A 22,464-nucleotide genomic window follows, 5' to 3' on the forward strand; every position below is an offset into this window, starting at 1 on the left:
TACCCCCCCCCTGTTTGTATGTAGATGGACTTTATAATCAGTTTGATGAACTGTATGAGACACTACGACTGTAGTTACTCACAGATAATAATAAACCTGATCACAAACCAAGCAGCTGTGTGTGTCTGTGTGTGTGTGTACAGTGTCACTGTACAGGCTGATCAATACCTGATGACCAATCAAGCTAAATATAAACTGGATTCTGATAGCTTGAAGAGTTCTGTATTGATTGATCCAGCTTCAGAATCTGCAGGTGAACTCCTTGACTCATCCCTGACGCGTGGAGTCTGCTCCAGCTTCATGTTGCATCAACACGAGTAAACATCAATATAACAGTAAACAGAGTTTACCTGTAGGTAGAGACCCTGTCCCGGCACATGTCTGCAGTCTGGAGGAATTATTGTTTGGCTCCATCAGGCAGGGTTTTATATATATATATATATATATATATTTATATAACATGTATGAGCTGCTAAGGAATGAATGGAAACATGGTGTCATGGTTGTAACAACAGCCTTGATGTATTCCTGTGGACTTGATCAGAATCCATCTGTGCAATGACTCCCCCTTGTGTGAGCAGGTGAAACTACACTGGATGAACGTAGAGCGAAACGTCTTCTAGAAAACTCTACAAGTCCAGACGCCTCGCTTCAATCTTCTCTACGTATGATGACCTGGATGACTGAGAATCTTCATCAACATACACTGGATGAAGAACAACCTGAACATGAACAGCTGATCAGCCTGCTACGAGAAAAAGAACTGCTTCCTGACTGCGCATGACCAGAAACGCTTTGAATCACTGTGAAAGCTCTCCAGCAGAAAGTTAAATAAAGTAGGGGGCGCTGTCTGCTAAACCCAGCGGAAATAGTTTGTGCGCATGCTCAGCAGGATCAGCCGTGTTCCTGCGTTTCTGTGAGTTCGGTGCCGTTGTTGTGTCGTTGGTCTCCGGTAAACAGGATGGCCGGCACCGCGCTGAAGAGACTCATGGCGGAGTATAAACGTGAGTGACCCGAGCTGCTCTCAGCCGGCGGAAGAACTCGGCACGTTAGCTAACAGCTAGCAGCTAACAGCTAACAGCTAGCAGCTAGCAGCTAACAGCTAGCAGCTAGCGGGCTGCAGCCGCTTCCTGTAGATCTGCCCGGTCAGGATCTGTGTCTTCCTCAGAGGCCGCTTGTTTACGTGGAGCACACACAGTCTGGATACTTCGGCTTCTTTTTAAACGTCCAGTGTCATTAGTTATGTTCATATGTTTAGTGTGGGCAGCTTTCCGCGCAGAACCGTCTCCACGGACCGCTGTTAGATCCAGGCTAACCTGTGCGGCTGTGAAGTCCACCTGAGCATCACAATAACACCGACGGCTCCAACTTAATAAACGGCTAGTTCCTGCTAGCAGTTTACTACGGTTAGCATGTTAGCATAGCTTTTATAAAGCTAAATATCAAGGGTGTATTTCTAAAACGTGACAATATAGAGAATGTGTTTGAACGTGTAGGCCATTCAGTAACAGCTGATGTGTTGTGTGTGATGCAGAGTGTGTGTGTGTGTGTGTCTTCGGTCAGAGGTCAGTGATGTGTGTGTTTGTCTTTCAGAGCTCACACTGAACCCACCTGAGGGCATCGTAGCAGGTGAGGAGCGGTTACACGAGCTGCACCCACACACCACAGAGCTCCATGAGTCCACGCCAGGCTCGGACCTCAGTGAAGTGTGTGTGCAGCTGCACAGGGACACACAGGGACACACAGGGACACACTCCGAGCATGAAGAGACACTAACCTGTGTTTGTCCTGCAGGTCCGGCCAACGAGGAGAACTTCTTCGAGTGGGAGGCGCTCATCATGTGAGTACATCGCCATGGAAACGAACACATCCTGACCCTGTAGAACATTTGATTCAGATTCAGTAAAAACAGAAAGTCCTGCCCTCCTCAGCAACAAGCAGGAGGCCATGATGGAGCGGCAGTCACATGACAACACTCAGTGACGTGTGTGGGGAAAGCTCGTACCTTCTGAATGTGTTGTAGCTGTTGTATATTTACAGGAAGTGAGAGAGACCCAGGCAGAATGTTTCCACTGCTGTCAATGATAGTAAAGGAAGAAAGAAACCAGACACGTTCTACTGAAGTAGCACAAACAGATCAAAGTGGGCTTTATTGTCAAATCTGCTATATGTGCTGGACATACAGAGAATCCAAATTGCGTTACTCTTCACTCCGCAACATATAACATACAACTAAAAACTCAAGATAAATATAAAGTGTAAAAAATGTACCTGCAATGAGGCACACTCAAAAAGAAGGCACAATGCAGTGAGAGGGCAAAGGATGTACAGTGCAGTTTGCATGATGTAAACAGTCCAGGAATGGTTTAAGGGGTCAGGGTCAGGGTTCTTTTGTAGAGGGAAGGGGGAGAAAGTGGGGCCCAGCAGGGAGAGAGCTCAGCGTCCTGACAGCCTGGTGGATGAAGCTGTCCCTCAGTCTGCTGGTCCTGTCCCTCAGTCTGCTGGTCCTGTCCCTCAGTCTGCTGGTCCTGTCCCTCAGTCTGCTGGTCCTGGCCCTCAGTCTGCTGGTCCTGGCCCTCAGTCTGCTGGTCCTGGCCCTCAGTCTGCTGGTCCTGTCCCTCAGTCTGCTGGTCCTGTCCCTCAGTCTGCTGGTCCTGGCCCTCAGTCTGCTGGTCCTGGCCCTCAGTCTGCTGGTCCTGTCCCTCAGTCTGCTGGTCCTGTCCCTCAGTCTGCTGGTCCTGTCCCTCAGTCTGCTGGTCCTGTCCTGTCCCTCAGTCTGCTGGTCCTGTCCCTCAGTCTGCTGGTCCTGTCCCTCAGTCTGCTGGTCCTGTCCCTCAGTCTGCTGGTCCTGGCCCGGAGGCTTCAGTCTCTTTCCTGATGGCAGCAGACTGAAGACGGTGTGAAGGGTGGGTGGGGTCTCCTGTGATGCGGAGGGCCTTTCGGGTGAGACGGCTGTCGTAGAGGTCTTGGAGGGAGGGAGAGGGACGCCGGTGATCCTCTCAGCTGCTCTCACTATGCGATGAAGCGTCTTCCTGCAGGTGGCGGTGCAGGCTCCGTACCACACAGTGATGCAGCTGGACAGGATGCTCTCAACAGCCCCTCTGTAGAAGGTGCACAGGATGGAGGGAGGGGCTCTGGCTCTTCTGAGCTTGCAGAGGAAGTAGAGGCGCTGCTGTGCCTTCTTGGTCAGGGATGCAGTGTTAGTCCAGGAGAGGTCCTCAGTGATGTGCACACCCAGGAACTTGGTGCTGCTCACCTGCTCCACAGCAGCACCGTCGATGGTCAGAGGGGTGTGCTGACTGTGTGCTCTCCTGTAGTCCACAACCATCTCCTTTGTCTTCTCCACATTCAGGGAGAGGTTGTGGTCTCTGCACCACTCGGCCAGAAGGTGCACCTCATTCCTGTAGTTTGTTTCATCTCCACCGGAGATGAGACCCACGTTGGAGTTGTGTGTTGGCGTGCAGTCATGGTCAGCAGAGTGAAGAGGAGGGGGCTCAGCCCCGGTGTTCATTGTGATGGTGCTGGATGTGTTTCTGCCGACCCGCACTGTCTGAGGTCTCCCGGTGAGGAAGTCCAGCAGCCAGTTGCACAGCAAGGAGTTCAGCCCCAGCTGGTCCAGTTTGTTGATGAGCTGCTGTGGGATGATGGTGTTGAATGCTGAGCTGAAGTCTATGAACAGCATTCGAACGTATGAGTCTTTATTTTCCAGGTGGGTGAGAGCTGTGTGGAAACAGCATCACTGGTTGACCGGTTGGGCCGATATGCAAACTGGAAGGGGTCCAGAGAGGGGGGGAGGGCCGTCTGGATGTGTTTCATGACTAACTGTTCAAAGCACGTCATGATGATGGGTGCTACTGGACGGTAGTCATTGAAGCAGGCGGGGGTGGACTTCTTTGGCACAGGGATGATCGTGGTGGCTTTGAAGCAGGTGGGGACAACAGCCTGGCTCAGTGAGATGTTGAAGATGTCTGTAAACACCTCAGCGAGCTCCTCAGCACAGTCTCTGAGCACACGGCCAGGTATGTGTCAGGACCGGGAGCTTTGCAGCGTTCCTGGCCCTCAGCAGCCTGTAGACCTCCCCTGTCAGCCATGGTTTCTGACTGGCTCGAATGCTGACAGTCCTGGTTTGAGTTACATCATCAATACATTTGGTGATGTATGCAGTGACGGTCTCTGAGTACTCCTGGAGGTCAGTGCAGTCGTTGTGGGTTGCAGCCTGCTTAAACACATCCCAGTCTGTTGTGTTAAAACAGTCCTGTAAAGCTCCTGTGGCTCCCTCCTTAGTGATCAGCTGTTTGTTCAGTGATCAGCTGTTGTTCAGTGATCAGCTGTTGTTCAGTGATCAGCTGTTGTTCAGTGATCAGCTGTTTGTTCAGTGATCAGCTGTTGTTCAGTGATCAGCTGTTTGTTCAGTGATCAGCTGTTTGTTCAGTGATCAGCTGTTTGTTCAGTGATCAGCTGTTTGTTCAGTGATCAGCTGTTTGTTCAGTGATCAGCTGTTGGTTCAGTGATCAGCTGTTTGTTCAGTGATCAGCTGTTGTTCAGTGATCAGCTGTTTGTTCAGTGATCAGCTGTTGGTTCAGTGATCAGCTGTTTGTTCAGTGATCAGCTGTTGTTCAGTGATCAGCTGAACAGTCTGGATGCCTTCACGTCAGGCATGTTGATGCTAGTTATGTAAAAGCTCCACGGAGCTGTGTGGCTCTGACAGTCCAGAGGCGAGCTCTGCGTCTTAAAGTCCATCTGTGGAGCTCAGCAGGCCGGAATGAGGAGACCACAGGCCTGTGTGGAGCGGTGACTGTCTGTCTGTGGGTCTGCTGCAGGACGCTGTGGTTGCCGTGGTGTCAGTGAAGGCAGCAGGGTGAGTCATCATCATTAGGTGTAACTGAAGCTGCTGCTGCCGTTGCTGCTGGCGTGACAGCAGCCCTTCAATTTAACCCGCAGCTCATTCACTGCTCAACCGTCCACATAGCTGACATCACCTGATCCATGACATCACTGGGACCACATCCCATCATTACCTGGGGCAGTCAACAGTCAACAGCATCGTTCTTCTGCTGCTGTTTTTGAGTGTGACTGAGACCGGGCCTGGCTGCAGTAATGGCTGCCACAGTTCCTTCCTCAAGACATGACAGCAGGAAGTTTGGAGTCACATGACCTGACAGATGGTATCACACGCAGGAAGACTGCTGATAACCCGCCTGCCTCAGAGCGTCTGTGGCTGATTGGCCAGGCAGATATTCTATCAGAGTTTGTGGTTAATGATCAGAGCGGTCAGATATTCAAAGAGTCAGCTGATAATCTGTCATCACCTTCACACACTGATGCTCTATAGAAAGGGTTCTGGTGACATCTCACTGTTCCATCCTCAGCAGGGCTCTACATTTGCACTGGTTGCACTGGTGCGCCTAACTTTTTTCTTAGGTGCACCAGCACAAAATGTAGGTGCACCGCTTCACACTTAATCCATATATTTTTGTACACATCAGTACATTTTGTACATATGAACAGGCTTAATAATCACATATCATCATAAAATGAATTTGGACCTTGTATAATGAACACAGTTAAATAAAAAGTCAATAAATATTTTAATAGTGCTCATTCAAAAAGCCAACAGGTCTGCCTGTCAGAAATCCATCATGAAGATTCAGTTACAGCACTCTTCAGTTCCCTGTTTGCTTTCTCTCTCCTCACTTATCTATCTGCCAATGTGAATTAAAAATGATTACAATTATATACACCTTTATTTATTTAATAGTTGTGATTGAGATATATATTTTGTTTTCTTCAACACGTTTCTAATGCAGCTACAGTATCTCTTCTCTCATCTTCCTCACCTCTCTTCCTCTCTGCCTCTGTCTCCTCTCTTTCTAAAGCTGAGCTCCAGCTGACAGACTCTTCATTCTGTCTGTCACAGTTTCAGCTGTATGCAGACATCATCCTGGCAGACAATGCTCCACTGTAGCAGGATAATAACAGTTTAAATGGGTGTTCATCATGTAACCATGTTCTATAACTCCTTAAACCAGCTGACTGCTGTCAGTCAGAGTGACTCAGCCTTCATGGATGAACCTCACAGGTCAGATAACACTGTCCTCAGACCTGCTGTTCAGTCTGTTATGATGCTACGAGCACGTCACGCCCCCTCCCTGAACATGACCGGGACATGCTCTCAGTTCAGCAGTGACTTGGATCATAGACTTTCGAGCATCTTCAGCAGCAGTTTGAAGTATGAAGCCTCCAGAACCACCTGAATGTCCAACAGAGGACAGTGCAGTAGTCACTGAGAGTGTTTGTGTCCTCACCTCAGAGGGTCCATGACTATCAGCTGGGACCCAGATACAAACCTCTGACTGTGTGTGGATCTGACTGTGTGTGTGGATCTGACTGTGTGTGTGGATCTGACTGTGTGTGTGTTTCAGGGGGCCCCAGGACACGTGTTTTGAAGGTGGAGTGTTTCCGGCCGTCCTCAGTTTCCCCTCTGATTATCCGCTCAGTCCTCCAAAGATGAGGTTCACCTGTGACATGTTCCACCCCAACAGTAAGTCCACGCTCCGCCCCCTCACCTGTGCACACACACACACACTCTGCTGAGGGTTAGGATCATGTGTTGCAGTTTAATCTCACTTCCTGTTGAGCTTCTTCATTTGTCACTGATGTCATGTTAATGCGGGGTCATGTGACCACTCAGGCTTGAGGACACCTCAGAAAGCTGCTGAGAGGTTTGACTTCAGTCCTGTCATTTGACCTGTCACAACACGCCGCTCTGCTGCTGTTAGCATGCTGTTAGCATGTCGTTAGCATGCTGTCATTAGTGCTGTGATTAGTGGGCTGCAGGCTGAGCCATGATGTCAGAGGCGGTCTGAGCACGCTCAGGACTGATTAGAGGACAAGATGTTCAGTGACCCATCATCATCATCATCACACGCCAGCATGGCCCTGAGCTGAACTCTGAGCTGCAACTGTATCGTCTGAGCCTCCATCAACAGCCTGCAGCAGATAAAACACACGAAGAAGAAAACATTCATCTCAGGTTCCAGCAGGAAGAAACGTCAGCTTTACCTTCATAAGATCACTGCAGAGCTAAACTCACACGCAGGCTTTAAACTGTGTGTTCCGCTGAACTGATAATACGGACGTTACATCTCAGCTGCTGTAAACACGCTTTCATCTCTGATCTGTCTGGGCTCCATCGCTGCGTGTCGCAGGTGAGGCGTTCAAGTTCTCTGGTCGAATTCCTGATGGAGCAGCAGCTGATAAAAACTATGCTCCTCCATGACAGGAAGCCAGCAGGAAGCACACTGACGGGCGGGATGTTTGATGGCAGCTGATAATCTCAGGTTTCCTCTGAGCCCTGCGTCACATGTTCTGCTCCCTAAACCATGTCCTCCTTCAGATTCAGCAGGAACCTGTCCCATCACAGACACACAGAGCTCCAACTTTAACTTTACGTCTCCTCTGTTTGCAGTCTACCCAGACGGGCGGGTATGTATCTCCATCCTGCATGCTCCAGGTGACGATCCGATGGGCTATGAGAGCAGCGCGGAGAGGTGGAGTCCAGTCCAGAGTGTGGAGAAGATCCTACTGTCTGTGGTCAGCATGTTAGCAGGTAGAGTGCTAATAATACACCATCTGTCTGTTAGCATGTAGATCTGTTAGCTGCATCCCAGCATGTCAGCACTGTGCTACCAGTACAACACCTGAGGCATGTTAGCATGTTAGCATGTTAGCATGTATTAAATCTGTCGCCTCCTGGTCTTCTCCTCAGAGCCAAATGATGAAAGCGGAGCGAATGTCGATGCCTCTAAAATGTGGCGGGAGGACCGAGAGCAGTTCTACAAACTCGCCCAGAAGATCGTACGCAAGTCGCTGGGCCTGTAGAGGTGACATCATCAACCTGCGCCCAGCGCTCTGTGTGCGCATGTGTGTTTATTTCAAACACAGACAACACGAATAGAGACTCTTTGTGACTCGTTACCGTGGAGTCCACACACAGACACACACACACACAGACAGACACACACAGACAGACACACACACACACACACACAGACACACACGGAGCAGCCGAGACAGATCAATAAACTGATGGGTAGAAACATATAAACTGGGATTGAACTGATCACAATCCAGACATCCACATAAATTTACTAAAAATCACCCAGAGAAGAAGAATGTGTCATGTGATTGTTGAAATGATGACATCATCACCACCTGATGGGAGGGGTTCACTTTGGCAGCAGCAAACCTGCAGTGACGCAGATCAGAGCCGAGCAGCACACACGTGAGAACGTGTGTGGGTGCCAGGACAGCGCCCCCTGCCTGTCAGGCACAGCTTTACTGCTGATGGAGCGAAACGATGGGTAGAATCAGGTGAAGGGTGTTTGGACTGACCTGAGGCCTTACAGTGAAGCGCCTCTGTTGTTGGCGGGCTCGTCTGTGGCGGCGTGTTTGCTGCTGGCGCTGTGAACTCGTCCTTTACTCGTGATGTTTGATGAGTGTGGCCTCAGAGCGGACGTCCGGTCACACAGCAGCTTCTCAGCAGGACTTTATGCACTTTACCTCCTCCTGACAGAGGATCACCACCACCTTTTTATACGCAGAGCCGAGCGATGCAGCTTTGGTGTGAAGAGTTTCCTGGAATTTGTCTGATTTAAAAAGTACTTCATTAAAATGCAGCAAAGAGACGGGGAGCGGGTGTGTGTGTTTTTACTGTGTGATGTCCAATCACACGGTGTTGCTGTGTCCCTGCTGTGTCCCTGCTGGGGCTTGGAATCAATCTGATGTGTTTAAATGATCCTCAGCAGCTGTGTGAAGCTTTCAGAGAAAAAAGGCGCCTCCTGTCTGAACCTGCCTCAGACTCCACAACATGAAACCACTTCACAGCAGACATCAGAGCTGCTCTGATGGCGGCTGCTGCCTTCATCAGCAGCTCAGGGTTAAGAACGGTTAAAATGCACCATCAGTCTTCATGTTCACCTCTGAGACCAGCCATTAAACAATCATCTGTTTCAAAGGACAACATTATAATATAGCCTGCTAGCTAGGGTTCATTTTAGCCTGATGTGTCATATTGTTACACAAATGCAAGCTGCAGCAGTACATTTAGCTAGCAACACAAAATAAAGTATTGACGACCATACTCAGATTAGCCAGCAGCAACGTTTTACTGTTTAGTGCTTGTTGTACTAAGCCTTCTAACAGTTAGCATTAGCGCGGGCTAGCTGCTGTTTGGTGTAGTTGATTTTTAGGCACAACAATGGTCAGCAGCCGGCGGGTGAGTTCACGAGAACCTGGTCATCTGTGAGAGCAAACGGCTGAGGAGCACTGAAGGTCCCCGCAGAGAGAAATGATGGAGTAACTGTTAGTTTGTCTGTCTTTGTGAGGACCCTGAAGACAGACACCTTCAAACATCATGTACAGACTGCTGTTCCTGTCTCCGACTGATGAGGTGATCGATCCCATTAACCTGGCCAAACCAGGACTCATGTCCTCCCAAGGTGGGGAAATTAGGCCTGTCCTCACACTGGTAGGTAAACACACACACACGTGTCTCAGTATGTGATGCAGACAGAGTTCCGGGTCATGTGACTGATGATGAGTGCAGTCATGTCTCTGCCTGCTGGACTGGATCCACGCTCAGGTTTAAACTGGGATTACTGGGATTTAAACACACACATCAGATCAGAGAGCCAACACACACACACACACACACACACTCACACACACACACTCCCTGCATGTTTCCAGCTGAACTGTGTGTTCTGTTTGTGTCCTGGTCTTCTTGATGCAGTGGTTTACATCACTGTGTGTATTTTTCATGCAGGTGGTTCATTTATCCAGCACCTGTAAAGTGTGTGTGTGTGTGTGTAGCCTGAGGTGTGACAGCAGCAGCTTGACGGGGCGGGTCTGGTGGTCGGAGGCTCACCTGGGGAATTCCTCAGCTGAGAGTCAGACACACAAACAGACCAGTCGCCTCCTCTTCTTCTCTGGTGCCCCTCACAGGTCTTCCTCCTCTTTCTTCTTCTACTGTCTGAAACCTGCTGCAGTGAAGGAGGTTCTGTTTAGAATGTCCACCCTGTGTCCTCTGATGTCCTCTGTATCTTCTGATGTCCTCTGTTGTCTTCTGATGTCCTCTGATCTCCTCTGATGTCCTCTGTTGTCCTCTGATGTCCTCTGTTGTCCTCTGATCTCCTCTGATGTCCTCTGTTGTCTTCTGATGTCCTCTGTTGTCCTCTGATCTCCTCTGATGTCCTCTGTTGTCCTCTGATGTCCTCTGTTGTCCTCTGATCTCCTCTGATCTCATCTGTTGTCCTCTGTATTTTCTGATCTCCTCTGATGTCCTCTGTTGTCTTCTGATGTCCTCTGTTGTCCTCTGATCTCCTCTGATGTCCTCTGTTGTCCTCTGATGTCCTCTGTTGTCCTCTGATCTCCTCTGTTGTCCTCTGTATCTTCTGATCTCCTCTGATGTCCTCTGTTGTCCTCTGTATCTTCTGATCTCCTCTGATGTCCTCTGTTGTCCTCTGATGTCCTCTGTTGTCCTCTGATCTCCTCTGTTGTCCTCTGTATCTTCTGATGTCCTCTGTTGTCCTCTGATGTCCTCTGACCAGGCTGAACTCCATCTTCATCTCAACACTGTCCTCCGTCCACCTGACCCACTGAACCTCATTCAGAAAGCTGAAGCTCCAGTGTGGAGGCTTCATCCACCACCTGACACCACCTAACTCCAAATATGGGCATTGGGGTGGAGCTGAGGCAGACGGGTTAATTATGCAAACAAGAGAACTAACCAGGTGAGTGATGTAAAAGCATGGAGGTGTGTGGTGAGCGACTGTTGGAGCCTCTAGTGGAGACTGGAGGAAGTGCAGTTTGGTTTGTTTAATTATTGATCATGAACGTGTTTCCTGTTTGTGTCACTAAAAAGTGGGTAAATGTTCAGGTCCTGCTTCAGGTGGATGAAAGAGGAGGAGGCTCCACCCCCCCCCTCTCTCTCTCTCTCTCTCTCTCTCTCCCTCCGGCTCCTCCCATCCCTGTCTATATAAATGCTGGGCGAGTGAGCCGGCTCACCTGCAGCCCTCCTGAGTGAGGCTCACCTGAGGCTGTGCTGCTGTGACGAGAGGAGAGAAACCCTTTAAAGGCAGGAAGACAAGAGGTCTGCACCTGATGGACATCTGAAGACAGAGGACACAATCTGAGCGGACGTAGTTCTGTTAGTTGTCGAGCTCTGAGTTTACATAAAAGGTGATTTTTCTTTGGGAGGAAGAATAAAAACTACCCTCAGTGAAGGAAAGGGAGCGACATGTGAGACCTGGACATCTGAAGAGGATCTGGAGTCCAGGAGGAGTCTGTCAGCTCAAAGCAGACGTCTCCAAAAATGTCCTGAGGAACGACCAAAGAAGTGCAGCCACCTCCTCAGACTGATCCTGGATCCGAGCAGGACCCCCGCCCCTCTGACCTCTGACCTCTGACCAGGTTTGGCTTTATATTTCTGACACTTGATTTGTTGAACAGAGGACACTGAACACATCACGCAGCAAATACACCTGAGCCTGAAGTTTGAACCTGAGTCACACGTGGCTGCACAGACAGCACACGGTCCTGTTTGACCGTCTTCTGTGAAACGGCACCTTTTTATTCACAAAGATCATAAAGATGTGGAGCGAGTTTCAGAACAGATCAGAGAAGACATGTGACGTCAGTTAGTGTGTAAGCTGAACGCTGCTGCTGCTCAGGTTCGAATGTTTTCTGTTATCACAGTGAGTCCCTGCTGCTCGTCTCTTCGCCTGGTTTGGACCTCAGGTCTGCAGGAACATGGCGGCTGTCCATGTGGATACAGCAGTGCGCCGATGAGCAGGAACTAAAGCTGCGCTGGTCACAGCACACAGGCGTGATGCTTCCCTGTCACTTCCTGCTGCTCACCTGGATGCTGCTTGCTGCCAGAGTCCACAGCCAGAGCTGGAGGCCCTGCACAGGTATGAGGCCCGGCGTCAGCAGAATCACCGACACTCAGTGACATGAAACAGTTAGCCACATCAAAGCCAACAAACAGTCAAATGTTCAGTTTTATGATTTGCATCCATCACCCTGAACACCCTGTCCTCCCGGTTAGCACCGCAGCCGGCTGCGCCCGGGCCCTCCTGGCTCCTGGGCTGAGCTGGCAGCGGCTGTGTCCTCCTGCTTTATGCCTTAAATGTTTGGACTCTTTGAAATGTGAGCTGTGTCTCTGTGCATGTGGTCCCCTCCCTGCATTCATCCTCCATCATTCTTCATTCAGCCTCCATTGATCCGCTGCTGCGACAAAACACACACAGACGGCCTCAGAGGAGCTTAAAGGGGAATTCCAGCCAAAAACCCACGTTCTGCCGGCACCTGTGTGACGAGCAGCAGCACACAGTGACGGGGCGTCAGTCAGGACACATCCAGCCTTTACCACAGCTCTCACATCCTCCTGTGATGACACACTGTGCTGTCCCCTGCTCCATCAGCTGCTGCTGGACTGACGGCAGACGGCCGGTCTTCCTCTGAGTGTGTTTGGATTTATTTTTAGGTCTGAATGAAGAGAGCGGAACACGTGGACAAAAATAAGCTGATATCAGACCGATCATTTACATCAGGGATCTGATAAACACGCGATCAATCACTGTCCTGCACAGATAACGCTCGGCTGGCACAGATAATCTGTCCCTCACATCTCACCCACCGTTATTTTTAGCTGTGTGTCCTCAGCATTGGACGGGGCTGGAAAGCCGGGTCCCGGTCCGGCCAGCAGGGGGCGATATACATCAACATGTTGTTTGTTTGTTTCCTCTCTAGACCTGCTCCCTCTGGACCTGCTGTCCAGAGCTCTGCCCCGTCCCAGACAGAGCCCGTCCTCTCAGGTAGGACACAGGTGACGGTGTGGACAGGGAGGTGAGCACAGAGGCAGGAAATGACCTGGTGATCTGCCCTGCAGGTGCAGACGGTACAGTCCAGAGGGTCCAGAGGTCTCCGATTGGCAGGGACCATGGTGACATCACTGAGCTTCCCCGCCTCTCAAATCTTCACCAACTGTGACTACTTCCCCGCCGAGTTCTCTTTGGTTGCCACGGTGAAGATGCCAAGACTGAGACAGAAGGTGAAGCAGCCGAGCAGAACCGAACCAGCCTGGTTCAGCCCGATCTAACCGGTTCTCCCTCTGCTTTCAGACCAACGAGTACATCTTCTCTGTGGTGCAGGAGGGAACGGATACACTGTTGCTAGGGTTACGTGTCTCACAGAACCGCCTCCACCTGTTGACCACGCCCCCCGGTGTTGAGGGGAGGAAGCGGTTGAGTTTTAAGGATGTTGAATTGGATGATAACCTCTGGCACACCCTGGTGCTGGCTGTCACCGGACCATACGCCACGCTGACTGTCAACTGTGGACCGCCTCTGGAGCTGTGAGTCAGCTGGTGTTACCATGGTTTAGTTCAGACTGGTCCAGTCCAGGTTCCCCTGTCTGACCTGGCCTCTGGTTCCTGGTTAAGAAAAGTCAGCCTCTGGTTTGAACTGTTTTTCTGGTCTCCTAGTAAACAGGTCCAGTCCTTCCCCCGCACCCTGAGCACAAGAGGGACCAGGTTCTTCATTGGCAGCCGGGGAAGATGGAGGGGGCGCTTCTCTGTGAGTCCAGGATCCTGATCAGACCAACATCCATGTGGCTTTCATGCTTCTTCACTCTGTGTCCTGTCTTCAGGGTCTCCTGCGCCAGCTGGTCCTGCTTCCAGGTTCAGATGCCACACCCAGACTGTGTCCCAGCTCTAAACCCAGACTGGCAGAGCTCTCTGTCCCCTGGGTCCTGAAGACCATGCCCCTCCAGCCAGACCACCAGGAACCCGTTTACCCATATGGTTAGGAGAAACACCTGTCAGTTAAATCCACAAGGCCAGAACCAGAACCACACCTGTGTGTATGTGTGTGTGTGTGTGGACTGTAAACTTGGCCTTGTGATGGTATCAGTGTCTCTGTAACCTGAGCAGCAGACTGACTGAGGGATGAAGACGTGTGTGTGTCTGTGTGTGTCTCTGTGTGTGTCTGTGTGTCTGTGTGTGTGTCTCTGTCTCTGTGTGTCTGTCTGTCTGTGTGTCTTTGTGTGTGTGTGTGTGTCTCTGTCTGTCTGTGTCTGTCTGTCTGTGTGTTTCCATGACAACGCTGTCAGGCAGGTTCTGGCTCGTCCTGGGTTGGGTTCTGTCAGTCAGGACGTCTGAGTGTTTATTGATCATTGAACTCTGAGCTTAGCCCACAGAGCTACGTTTTAATGAAGTTGATATTTGATTTGATTGAGCGTCTCTGTGCTAAGCTAAGCTAAGCTAAGCTAAGCTAATCATAGACAGAGGGTTGAGCTGCTGATCCCTCAGACTCTTTATGACTCACGGCCTCATAAACTGCTGTCAGCCCTGCAGTCTGGGTGCGTTTGATTTATGCACCCACACAGCCCTCAGTCCTCTCAGTCTGTTTTGTGTTTCAGAGGCCGAGGCCCGGGTGACTCTGGGAAGTCCTCCTCCCTGTTCAAGTCCAGAACAAGGCCAGCTGTGGTTCAATGCCCAGAAGAAGAGCCTGTTCATTTGTGACGGGTTGACGTGGAGGACGCTGCTGCAGAGTGAGTCTCTGTGTCCTACATGTCCAATGATTTAAAGAAAGACAGGAAGGCAAGCCAGTCAGAGCCCACAGAGGCCCTGCAGGCCCTGCCCCTCCTCCTGCAGTGGAAGGCCTTTTACTTGCAGTGAACAGTGACTTCCAACAGCTGCAGGCGCTGTTGGAGCTCCTGCTTCTGGCAGTGTGGAGGTTCAGGTGGAGGTTGTTAGCATGTATGTGGATAAAGTGTGTGTTCTCTGATGATGTAAGCTGAATCATTTCTTTATCACCTCGAGTCTCTCCAACGTCTGCAGGTCAGGAGCGCCTGGACTATGTGGAGGACTATCAGGACCTCTACACGCGCTCAGAAACCTTCGACATGGAGATCTTCTCCATCCCATCTGAAGGCCTGTTCATGGCTGCAGCCAACAGGTACTGAAGCAGTTCCTGACTCCACCTTACACGGCGTCTCCACAGTAACCCTCCTCCTCCTCCTCCCCTGCAGGGACTCTCGGCCCGGCTCTGGTATCTACCGGTGGAGAGACGGGTCGTTTCAGCTCCACCAGAACATCAGCACTCAGGAGGCCCGAGCCTGGAAACACTTCACCGTCCAGGACCAGGTGAGGGATGCGGTCAACATGACGACAGTCGGAAAACATTCAGGACTAAATGGGACAGAACACCTCATAAAGAAAATGTCTGCTGCACACCAGTCTGTCACATGACCCGAATTCTCTGTTAGAACAAAATGACATATTCATATAACACTGAGGAAGCCCCGAATCTGGTTCAAAGAGGTCTGAGGGTCTGTGGTCACATGACCTGGAAGCTACTGGAAGTCTGAGTGTTTCCACCCTTAAAATGACATCAACATATCAAACACATGAAATCCAGGAGACACAAGCTCCAGTACTCCTCAGTATGTCCTATGAGTCCTCTGTCCATGTGTCTTATGACGTGTCCTCTGTCTATGAGTCCTCTGTCCATGTGTCTTATGACGTGTCCTCTGTCTATGAGTCCTCTGTCCATGTGTCTTATGACGTGTCCTCTGTCTATGAGTCCTCTGTCCATGTGTCTTATGACGTGTCCTCTGTCTATGAGTCCTCTGTCCATGTGTCCCATGACGTGTCCTCTGTCCATGTGTCTTATGTCCATGTGTCTTATGTCCATATGTCCTATGACCGTGTGTCAGCAGTATGGAGGGAGGACGTCTATTTTTACTGAGTGGGCCCCTGACTTTGTGCCTAGTAGATCCTGTTTAGTCTGACAGCTCCCTCAGAATGAAGGTTTATAAATGAAGCAGAAGACTCTTTTGTCCACTGTGACCTGATCTTGTGTCCATCTGTCTTCCTTCCCCCTGCAGGTATTTCTGGTGGTGGCAAACTTCAGAGAGGCGGAGCCTGAACTGTCTGTCATCTATCGGTGGCATCATCGGCGGCGGCGTTTCCTCCGTTATCAGACTCTTGAGACTCATGCCGCGCTTGACTGGGAGGCCTTTCAGATCCACAACCAGAGCTTCCTGGTGGTGGCCAATCACAGACGAGGTAAACAGGAAGTGTGGCTGAGCATGCTCAAAAACTTCAAATGAGCAGGTGTGTGTGTGTGTGTGTGTGTGCGTGGTTTTGTGTGAGTGTGTGTGTGGTTTTGTGTGTGTGTGTGGTTTTGTGTGAGTGTGTGGTTTTGTGTGAGTGTGTGTGTGTGTGTGTGTGTGGTTTTGTGTGTGTGTGTGGTTTTGTGTGTGTGTGTGGTTTTGTGTGGGTGTGTGTGTGTGTGTGGTTTTGTGTGTGTGTGTGTGTGGTTTTGTGTGTGTGTGTGTGGTTTTGTGTGAGTGTGTGTGTGTGTGGTTTTGTGTGTGTGTGTGGTTTTGTGTGAGTGTGTGTGTGGTTTTGTGTGTGTGTGTGGTTTTGTGTGTGTGTGTGGTTTTGTGTGAGTGTGTGTGTGGTTTTGTGTGTGTGCGTGGTTTTGTGTGAGTGTGTTTGATTGTGTGTGTGTGGTTTTGTGTGAGTGTGTGAATGTGTGTGTGGTTTTGTGTGGGTGTGTGGTTTTGTGTGAGTGTGTGAATGTGTGTGTGGTTTTGTGTGTGTGTGTGGTTTTGTGTGAGTGTGTGGTTTTGTGTGAGTGTGTGAATGTGTGTGTGGTTTTGTGTGTGTGCGTGGTTTTGTGTGGGTGTGTGAATGTGTGTGTGGTTTTGTGTGTGTGTGTGTGGTTTTGTGTGAGTGTGTGGTTTTGTGTGAGTGTGTGAATGTGTGTGTGGTTTTGTGTGTGTAGTTTTGTGTGAGTGTGTGGTTTTGTGTGAGTGTAAGCAGGACTGTTTGATGCGTGGTCTCCAGCTGACACAACAGGAGATCTGAGGCTGGTATCTCCTCATCAGTGTGTAAACACTTCAAACACACCTCCACCTGCTCCCGGGCTGTGTGTGTGTGTGTGTGTGTGTGTGTGTGTGTGTGTCTCCTGTGAGGATAACACTGGCTGTGATCTGAGGAGGTTTCTGATGCAGGTGTACTGTGGTTAGATCACACACATGTTCACACTGTAAACGGTTAATAATCAGCTGATTTCACCAAAACACCTGAATGTTTACAGACCTGATAAACACACCTTTATAACACAGCACCAAGCCACCAGGGGGCGATGGAGATATCTGAGCTTATTTACACTGATCTGTGTGTGTCTTCAGCCAGAGACTCCAACCACAACATCCACAGCGTGGTCTACAGGTGGAACCAGGACACCAAGGTAAGCTGCTGTCAGGGTGCTCCGTCCTCTTCATGTCCTCTGTCTCCTACTCATGTTGTGTCTGTCTCCTCTTCATGTCCTCCCTGTCTCCTCTTCATGTCGTCTGTGTCTCCTACTCATGTTGTCTCTGTCTCCTCTTCATGTCCTCTCTGTCTCCTCTTCATGTCCTCTGTCTCCTCCTCATGTCCTCTCTGTCTCCTCTTCATGTCCTCTGTCTCCTCTTCATGTCCTCTCTGTCTCCTCTTCATGTCCTCTCTGTCTCCTCCTCATGTCCTCTCTGTCTCCTCTTCCTGTTGTCTCTGTCTCCTCCTCATGTCCTCTGTCTCCTCTTCATGTCCTCTCTGTCTCCTCTTCATGTCCTCTGTCTCCTCCTCATGTCCTCTCTGTCTCCTCTTCCTGTTGTCTCTGTCTCCTCCTCATGTCCTCTGTCTCCTCTTCATGTCCTCTCTGTCTCCTCTTCATGTCCTCTCTGTCTTCTCCTCATGTCCTCTCTGTCTCCTCTTCCTGTTGTCTCTATCTCCTCCTCATGTCCTCTGTCTCCTCCCCATGTCCTCTCCTATCTGTGTCCTCTTTGTGTCCCCGGCCCTTCCTGCAGCTGTTTGAGGTGAATCAGACTTTGTCCACATCCGGCGCCTATGACTGGGAGTTCTTCACCGTTGGACCGTACCACTTCCTGGCGGTGGCGAACACCTTTGACGGTCAGACGACCACCGTCAGCTCCACCGTCTACATCTGGTTGGACGGCTGCTTCCAGACCTTCCAGAGCATCCCGGTCAGCGTCTCTTTGGTCACATGTTTTTTATGTTAACATTTTATTTGTGTAATATTTCAAAGGTTTTATTTTCATTTCAATGTGATTGTGAATAAGGATTTAATTAGTTTGATTCAGACCTCTGAAATTATATTTTATGATTAATTATCAGAATATTCACATAAGGCTGACTCATGTCTACCTGTGATAGGCTCCGCCCCCGCTGCAGCTGTTTCCTGCTGTGTAAAATCATTAATGTGATGAAAGAGAATCCCAAAATCATCCAGTTCCATGAAACGGATCATTTCTCTGAAGCTCCAGTTAAAAGTCAGGAAACCAGGGAGATGTAATTAGTGTGTGTGTCTGTGTGTGTGTCTGTGTGTCTCTCTGTGTGTCTGTGTGTGTGTGTCTGTGTGTGTGTGTCTGTGTGTCTCTCTGTGTGTCTGTGTGTGTGTGTCTGTGTGTCTCTCTGTGTGTGTGTGTGAGGGGGTTTCCAGCTGTGCGCTCCACAAAAACTTTTTGACATCTGAAAAACCACAGAACAGGTTAAAGCTTCATGAAGCTGGCTGAAGCTATAATTCAGATCATTTAATAGATCCCCAGGTGACACCTGTAGCGCCCCCCACAGGCCACAGCATACATCACTCCTTCTGTTATGGTTCCTGTCTTAGCTCTCTGATTGGCTGTCTCTGCAGACGGTCGGAGCCACAGACTGGGAGATGTTCCAGATCAAGGACAGGTTCTTCCTGGCCGTGGCCAACAGTCAGAGGATTTCTGGACGCGGCCCGAGTCTCTACAGCATCAACTCCACCGTGTATGAGCTGAACACGCTCACACAGACCTTCATCCGCTTCCAGGACATCCTCACACACAGGTGACGGACACACTCAGGACCAGGCGATTCACGGAGGACGCTGATCATTAACTCTGATCAGAGCTGACAGGAAGTCAGAGACCAAAGCTGAGAAGAACACCAGAACTGTCTTTTAGAGACACCTGACCGGTCAAGGCCAGAGGTTAGTGTGGTGCTCGCTGACTTCTGTTGTCCTCCTTGTCTTCAGTGCTGTGGACTGGGAGTTCTTCACTGTTGGAGAGGAGAAGTTCCTGGTGGTAGCTAACTCTCACGATGGCAGCTCGTACTCACTGAACAGCGTCATCTACAGGTGTGGACGTCCTGTCCTTTACTGATGTCCTGTCCTTTACAGACATCCTGTTCTTTACTGACATCCTGTCCTGTTGTTTACTGACCTCCTGTCTCATTGTTTACTGACGTCCTGTCTCATTGTTTACTGACGTCCTGTCCTGCTGTTTACAGACGTCCTGTCTTGTTGTTTACTGACGTCCTGTCTCATTGTTTACAGACGTCCTGTCTTGTTGTTTACAGACGTCCTGTCCTGCTGTTTACAGACATCCTGTCTTGTTGTTTACAGACATCCTGTCCTGCTGTTTACTGATGTCCTGTCTTGTTGTTTACTGACGTCCTGTCTCAGTGTTTACTGATGTCCTGTCTTGTTGTTTACTGACGTCCTGTCTCATTGTTTACTGACGTCCTGTCCTGCTGTTTACTGACATCCTGTCTTGTTGTTTACAGACGTCCTGTCTTGTTGTTTACAGACGTCCTGTCTTGTTGTTTACAGACGTCCTGTCTCATTGTTTACTGACGTCCTGTCCTGCTGTTTACTGACATCCTGTCTTGTTGTTTACAGACGTCCTGTCTTGTTGTTTACAGACGTCCTGTCTCATTGTTTACTGACGTCCTGTCCTGCTGTTTACAGATGTCCTGTCTCAGTGTTTACTGACGTCCTGTCTCATTGTTTACTGACGTCCTGTCCTGCTGTTTACAGACATCCTGTCTTGTTGTTTACAGATGTCCTGTTGTTTACATTCACTCCAGCTGTTTGTGTGTGTGCTGACACTCGCTCTGTGTTCAGGTGGCAGGGTTACGAGGGCTTTGTTCCTGTACACAGCCTGCCCACGTTTGGCTGCAGAGACTGGGAGCACTTCAGCACTGATGAAGGCTCATTCCTCATTTACTCCAGCGCCACCTCCAGGCTCAGCAAGGTCTTCAGACTCAAGACCTATTGACTGACCTCTGTCCTTCAGAGAGACTCCGCCCCATCACGTCTCCAACCAGTGACATCATCACGATCTACAGGACTGCTGTCTCGCTGATCTGAGAACAGACTTTATTCTGTCTGAAGCGCTTTGGTTAAAGAGTTAAACTCAGATTATAATCAGCAGATTATTTCACAGAGGTCAACCGAACTCTCTGACATCACTTCCTGTCTATAGCGAGTCATCAGGCTGCTGGAAACCTGAAATCAGATGTCTTCTCAGGCGGTGTCTGAACTGTGTGTCTGGTGTTTAGGGCATTTCATGTAGCTTATTCTGGAGGCTGATGACATCATCGGTAGGTGGAGCCCCGTCACCACCTTCTGCTGCAGTGTTCTTCCAGCCGAGCGTCGGCCCGGTTTACTGGGAGGAGACGCGGAGCTCTCACCTTCAGCCCTGCGGTGCAACGACACCTGAGCAGATAAAGGTCACAGCCACACAGTGATGATGATAACAAATGACCTGATCACATATTGATCCACACATCTGATCAGATGGATGATGAATCATGAAGCTTGTTGACTTTATTCATTTATTTATCATGTTTAATTATATAAGGAGAAAGTACTTTAAATGAATCAGTGCTCCTGTTAAATGATTTAATCTGAATGATTCTGTCTGCAGTTATTTAATGAACTATAATCAATACTATTGAATTACCTCTAACATAATAAACTGATAAGCTACAACGAAACAGACTCGGACACCCTGTGATGTAACAAAGGAAGTGTTTTAATACTGTTTGTGATTAAAATGAAGATGATGATGGTGATGATGATGATGATGATGATGATGATGATGATGATGATGATGATGATGGTGAAGATAGTGCTGATGATGATGATGACAAGATAAGATAAGATAAAACTTTATTAATCCTGAAGGAAATTCTTGTGCCAGAGGTATCAAGTTACATTAAATGCAGTTAAGTACAGAGTATCAGAGTATAAGTGTCACTATAATCCAATACATACCAATACCAATACAGTACGCAGTATGAGCACAATATATGATACATGGATACAAATATGGAGACAGGTGCTAAGTAAACATAAATATAGACCAGTGGAGGGAATGACAGTGATGCCTGACATGATCATCTAGCTCCTCTCCTACAGAAAGGGGAGGAGTTACACAGTCTGATGGCCTCTGGCAGGAAGGACCTCCTGTGGCGTTCTGTGCTGCTCCTCGGTAGTCTCAGTCTACGGCTGAATGTGCTCCTGTAGGACAGCAGTGTGTCCTGCAGGGGGTGAGACGTGTTGTTATGAATACTGAGGAGTTTCCTCAGCATCCTCCTCTCCGTCACCTCCACCACAGACTCCAGCTCCACTCCCAGGCCCGAGCCAGCCTTCCTAATGAGCTTGTTGAGTCTGTTGGTGTCGGCCATCTTCATCCTGCTGCCCCAGCACACTACAGCGTAGAAGATGAGGCTGGAGACCACCGAGTGGTGAAACATCTGCAGCATGGTCTGGCAGACGTTAAAGGACCTGAGTCTCCTTAGGAGAGACAGGCGACCCTGTCCCTTCTTGTATGTTGCCTCTGCAAGAAGGGACAGAGTCGCCTGTATGATGATGATGGTGATGATGGTGATGATGGTGATGATGGTGATGATGATGGTGATGATGAAGATGATGATGGTGATGATGTTGGTGATGGTGATGATGATGGTGATGGTGGTGATGGTGATGATGATGGTGATGGTGGTGATGGTGATGATGATGGTGATGGTGATGATGATGGTGATGATGATGATGATGGTGATGATGATGGTGATGATGATGGTGATGATGGTGATGATGATGATGATGATGATGATGGTGATGATGATGATAATGGTGATGATGGTGGTGATGATGATGATGATGGTGATGATGGTGATGATGATGATGATGTTGTTGATGATGATGGTGATGATGGTGATGATGGTGGTGATGATGATGATGGTGATGATGATGATGGTGATGGTGATGATGGTGATGATGATGATGATGATGATGACCTCTGGCTGTTTCCGCCTCGGTGAGGAGACATGCTCAGGTTGAGGAGCTGCACTCTGCTGCCCTCTTCAGGCCCTCTGCTGTATTACACTGAACGACCTGCGCAGTCTGGAGTCCTTTCATCGTATAAACTATGATTTAATTGTAAACATTGAAATGTCATCATGTGCACTTGAGATATTTCTGTATGAGAGCAGGAACCACGTGACGACAGCAGACCTGACCTGGTGTTTTACGTCAGACCGCGGAGGAGACTGAGTTTACAGTAAACCTGTGTGTG

At 49.5% G+C, this 22,464-nt stretch overlaps 3 protein-coding genes across 7 annotated transcripts in view; all 3 read left to right on the top strand.

Annotated features, from left to right (window-relative positions):
- The window catches only part of mylka (myosin, light chain kinase a), a 35,023-nt gene extending 34,912 nt beyond the window's left edge, over positions 1–111 (top strand). For all 4 annotated transcript variants that reach the window (XM_028433829.1, XM_028433831.1, XM_028433830.1 and 1 more), the window contains one exon: positions 1–111. This exon is cut by the window's left edge and continues 2,053 nt beyond it. The gene's annotated coding sequence lies outside the window, so the exon portion shown is untranslated.
- Positions 112–848: 737 nt separating this feature from the next.
- ube2g2 (ubiquitin-conjugating enzyme E2G 2 (UBC7 homolog, yeast)) lies at positions 849–8,687 on the top strand. The gene is made up of 6 exons (XM_028433843.1): positions 849–1,004; positions 1,594–1,629; positions 1,795–1,840; positions 6,423–6,541; positions 7,469–7,609; positions 7,769–8,687. Exons 1-6 carry the CDS (start codon positions 962–964, stop codon positions 7,879–7,881), a joined length of 498 nt encoding a protein of 165 aa, XP_028289644.1. The 5' UTR covers positions 849–961; the 3' UTR covers positions 7,882–8,687.
- A 2,392-nt stretch (positions 8,688–11,079) lies between these two features.
- On the top strand, positions 11,080–20,959 carry tspeara (thrombospondin-type laminin G domain and EAR repeats a). Of its 2 annotated transcripts, XM_028433834.1 has the most exons (16): positions 11,080–11,472; positions 11,758–11,972; positions 12,814–12,878; positions 12,953–13,114; positions 13,185–13,417; positions 13,547–13,637; positions 13,711–13,864; positions 14,482–14,613; positions 14,903–15,020; positions 15,094–15,208; positions 15,952–16,132; positions 17,266–17,324; positions 17,920–18,096; positions 18,771–18,949; positions 19,137–19,238; positions 20,007–20,959. In XM_028433834.1, exons 2-16 carry the CDS (start codon positions 11,825–11,827, stop codon positions 20,158–20,160), a joined length of 2,070 nt encoding a protein of 689 aa, XP_028289635.1. In that variant the 5' UTR covers positions 11,080–11,472; positions 11,758–11,824; the 3' UTR covers positions 20,161–20,959. The 2 variants fall into 2 exon arrangements, with proteins under 2 accessions (XP_028289635.1, XP_028289636.1); XM_028433835.1 differs by lacking the exon at positions 12,814–12,878.
- Positions 20,960–22,464: the final 1,505 nt, after the last annotated feature.

This window comes from Parambassis ranga, chromosome 21 (assembly GCF_900634625.1).
Source record: "Parambassis ranga chromosome 21, fParRan2.1, whole genome shotgun sequence".
Taxonomy (NCBI): Eukaryota; Metazoa; Chordata; class Actinopteri; family Ambassidae; genus Parambassis; species Parambassis ranga.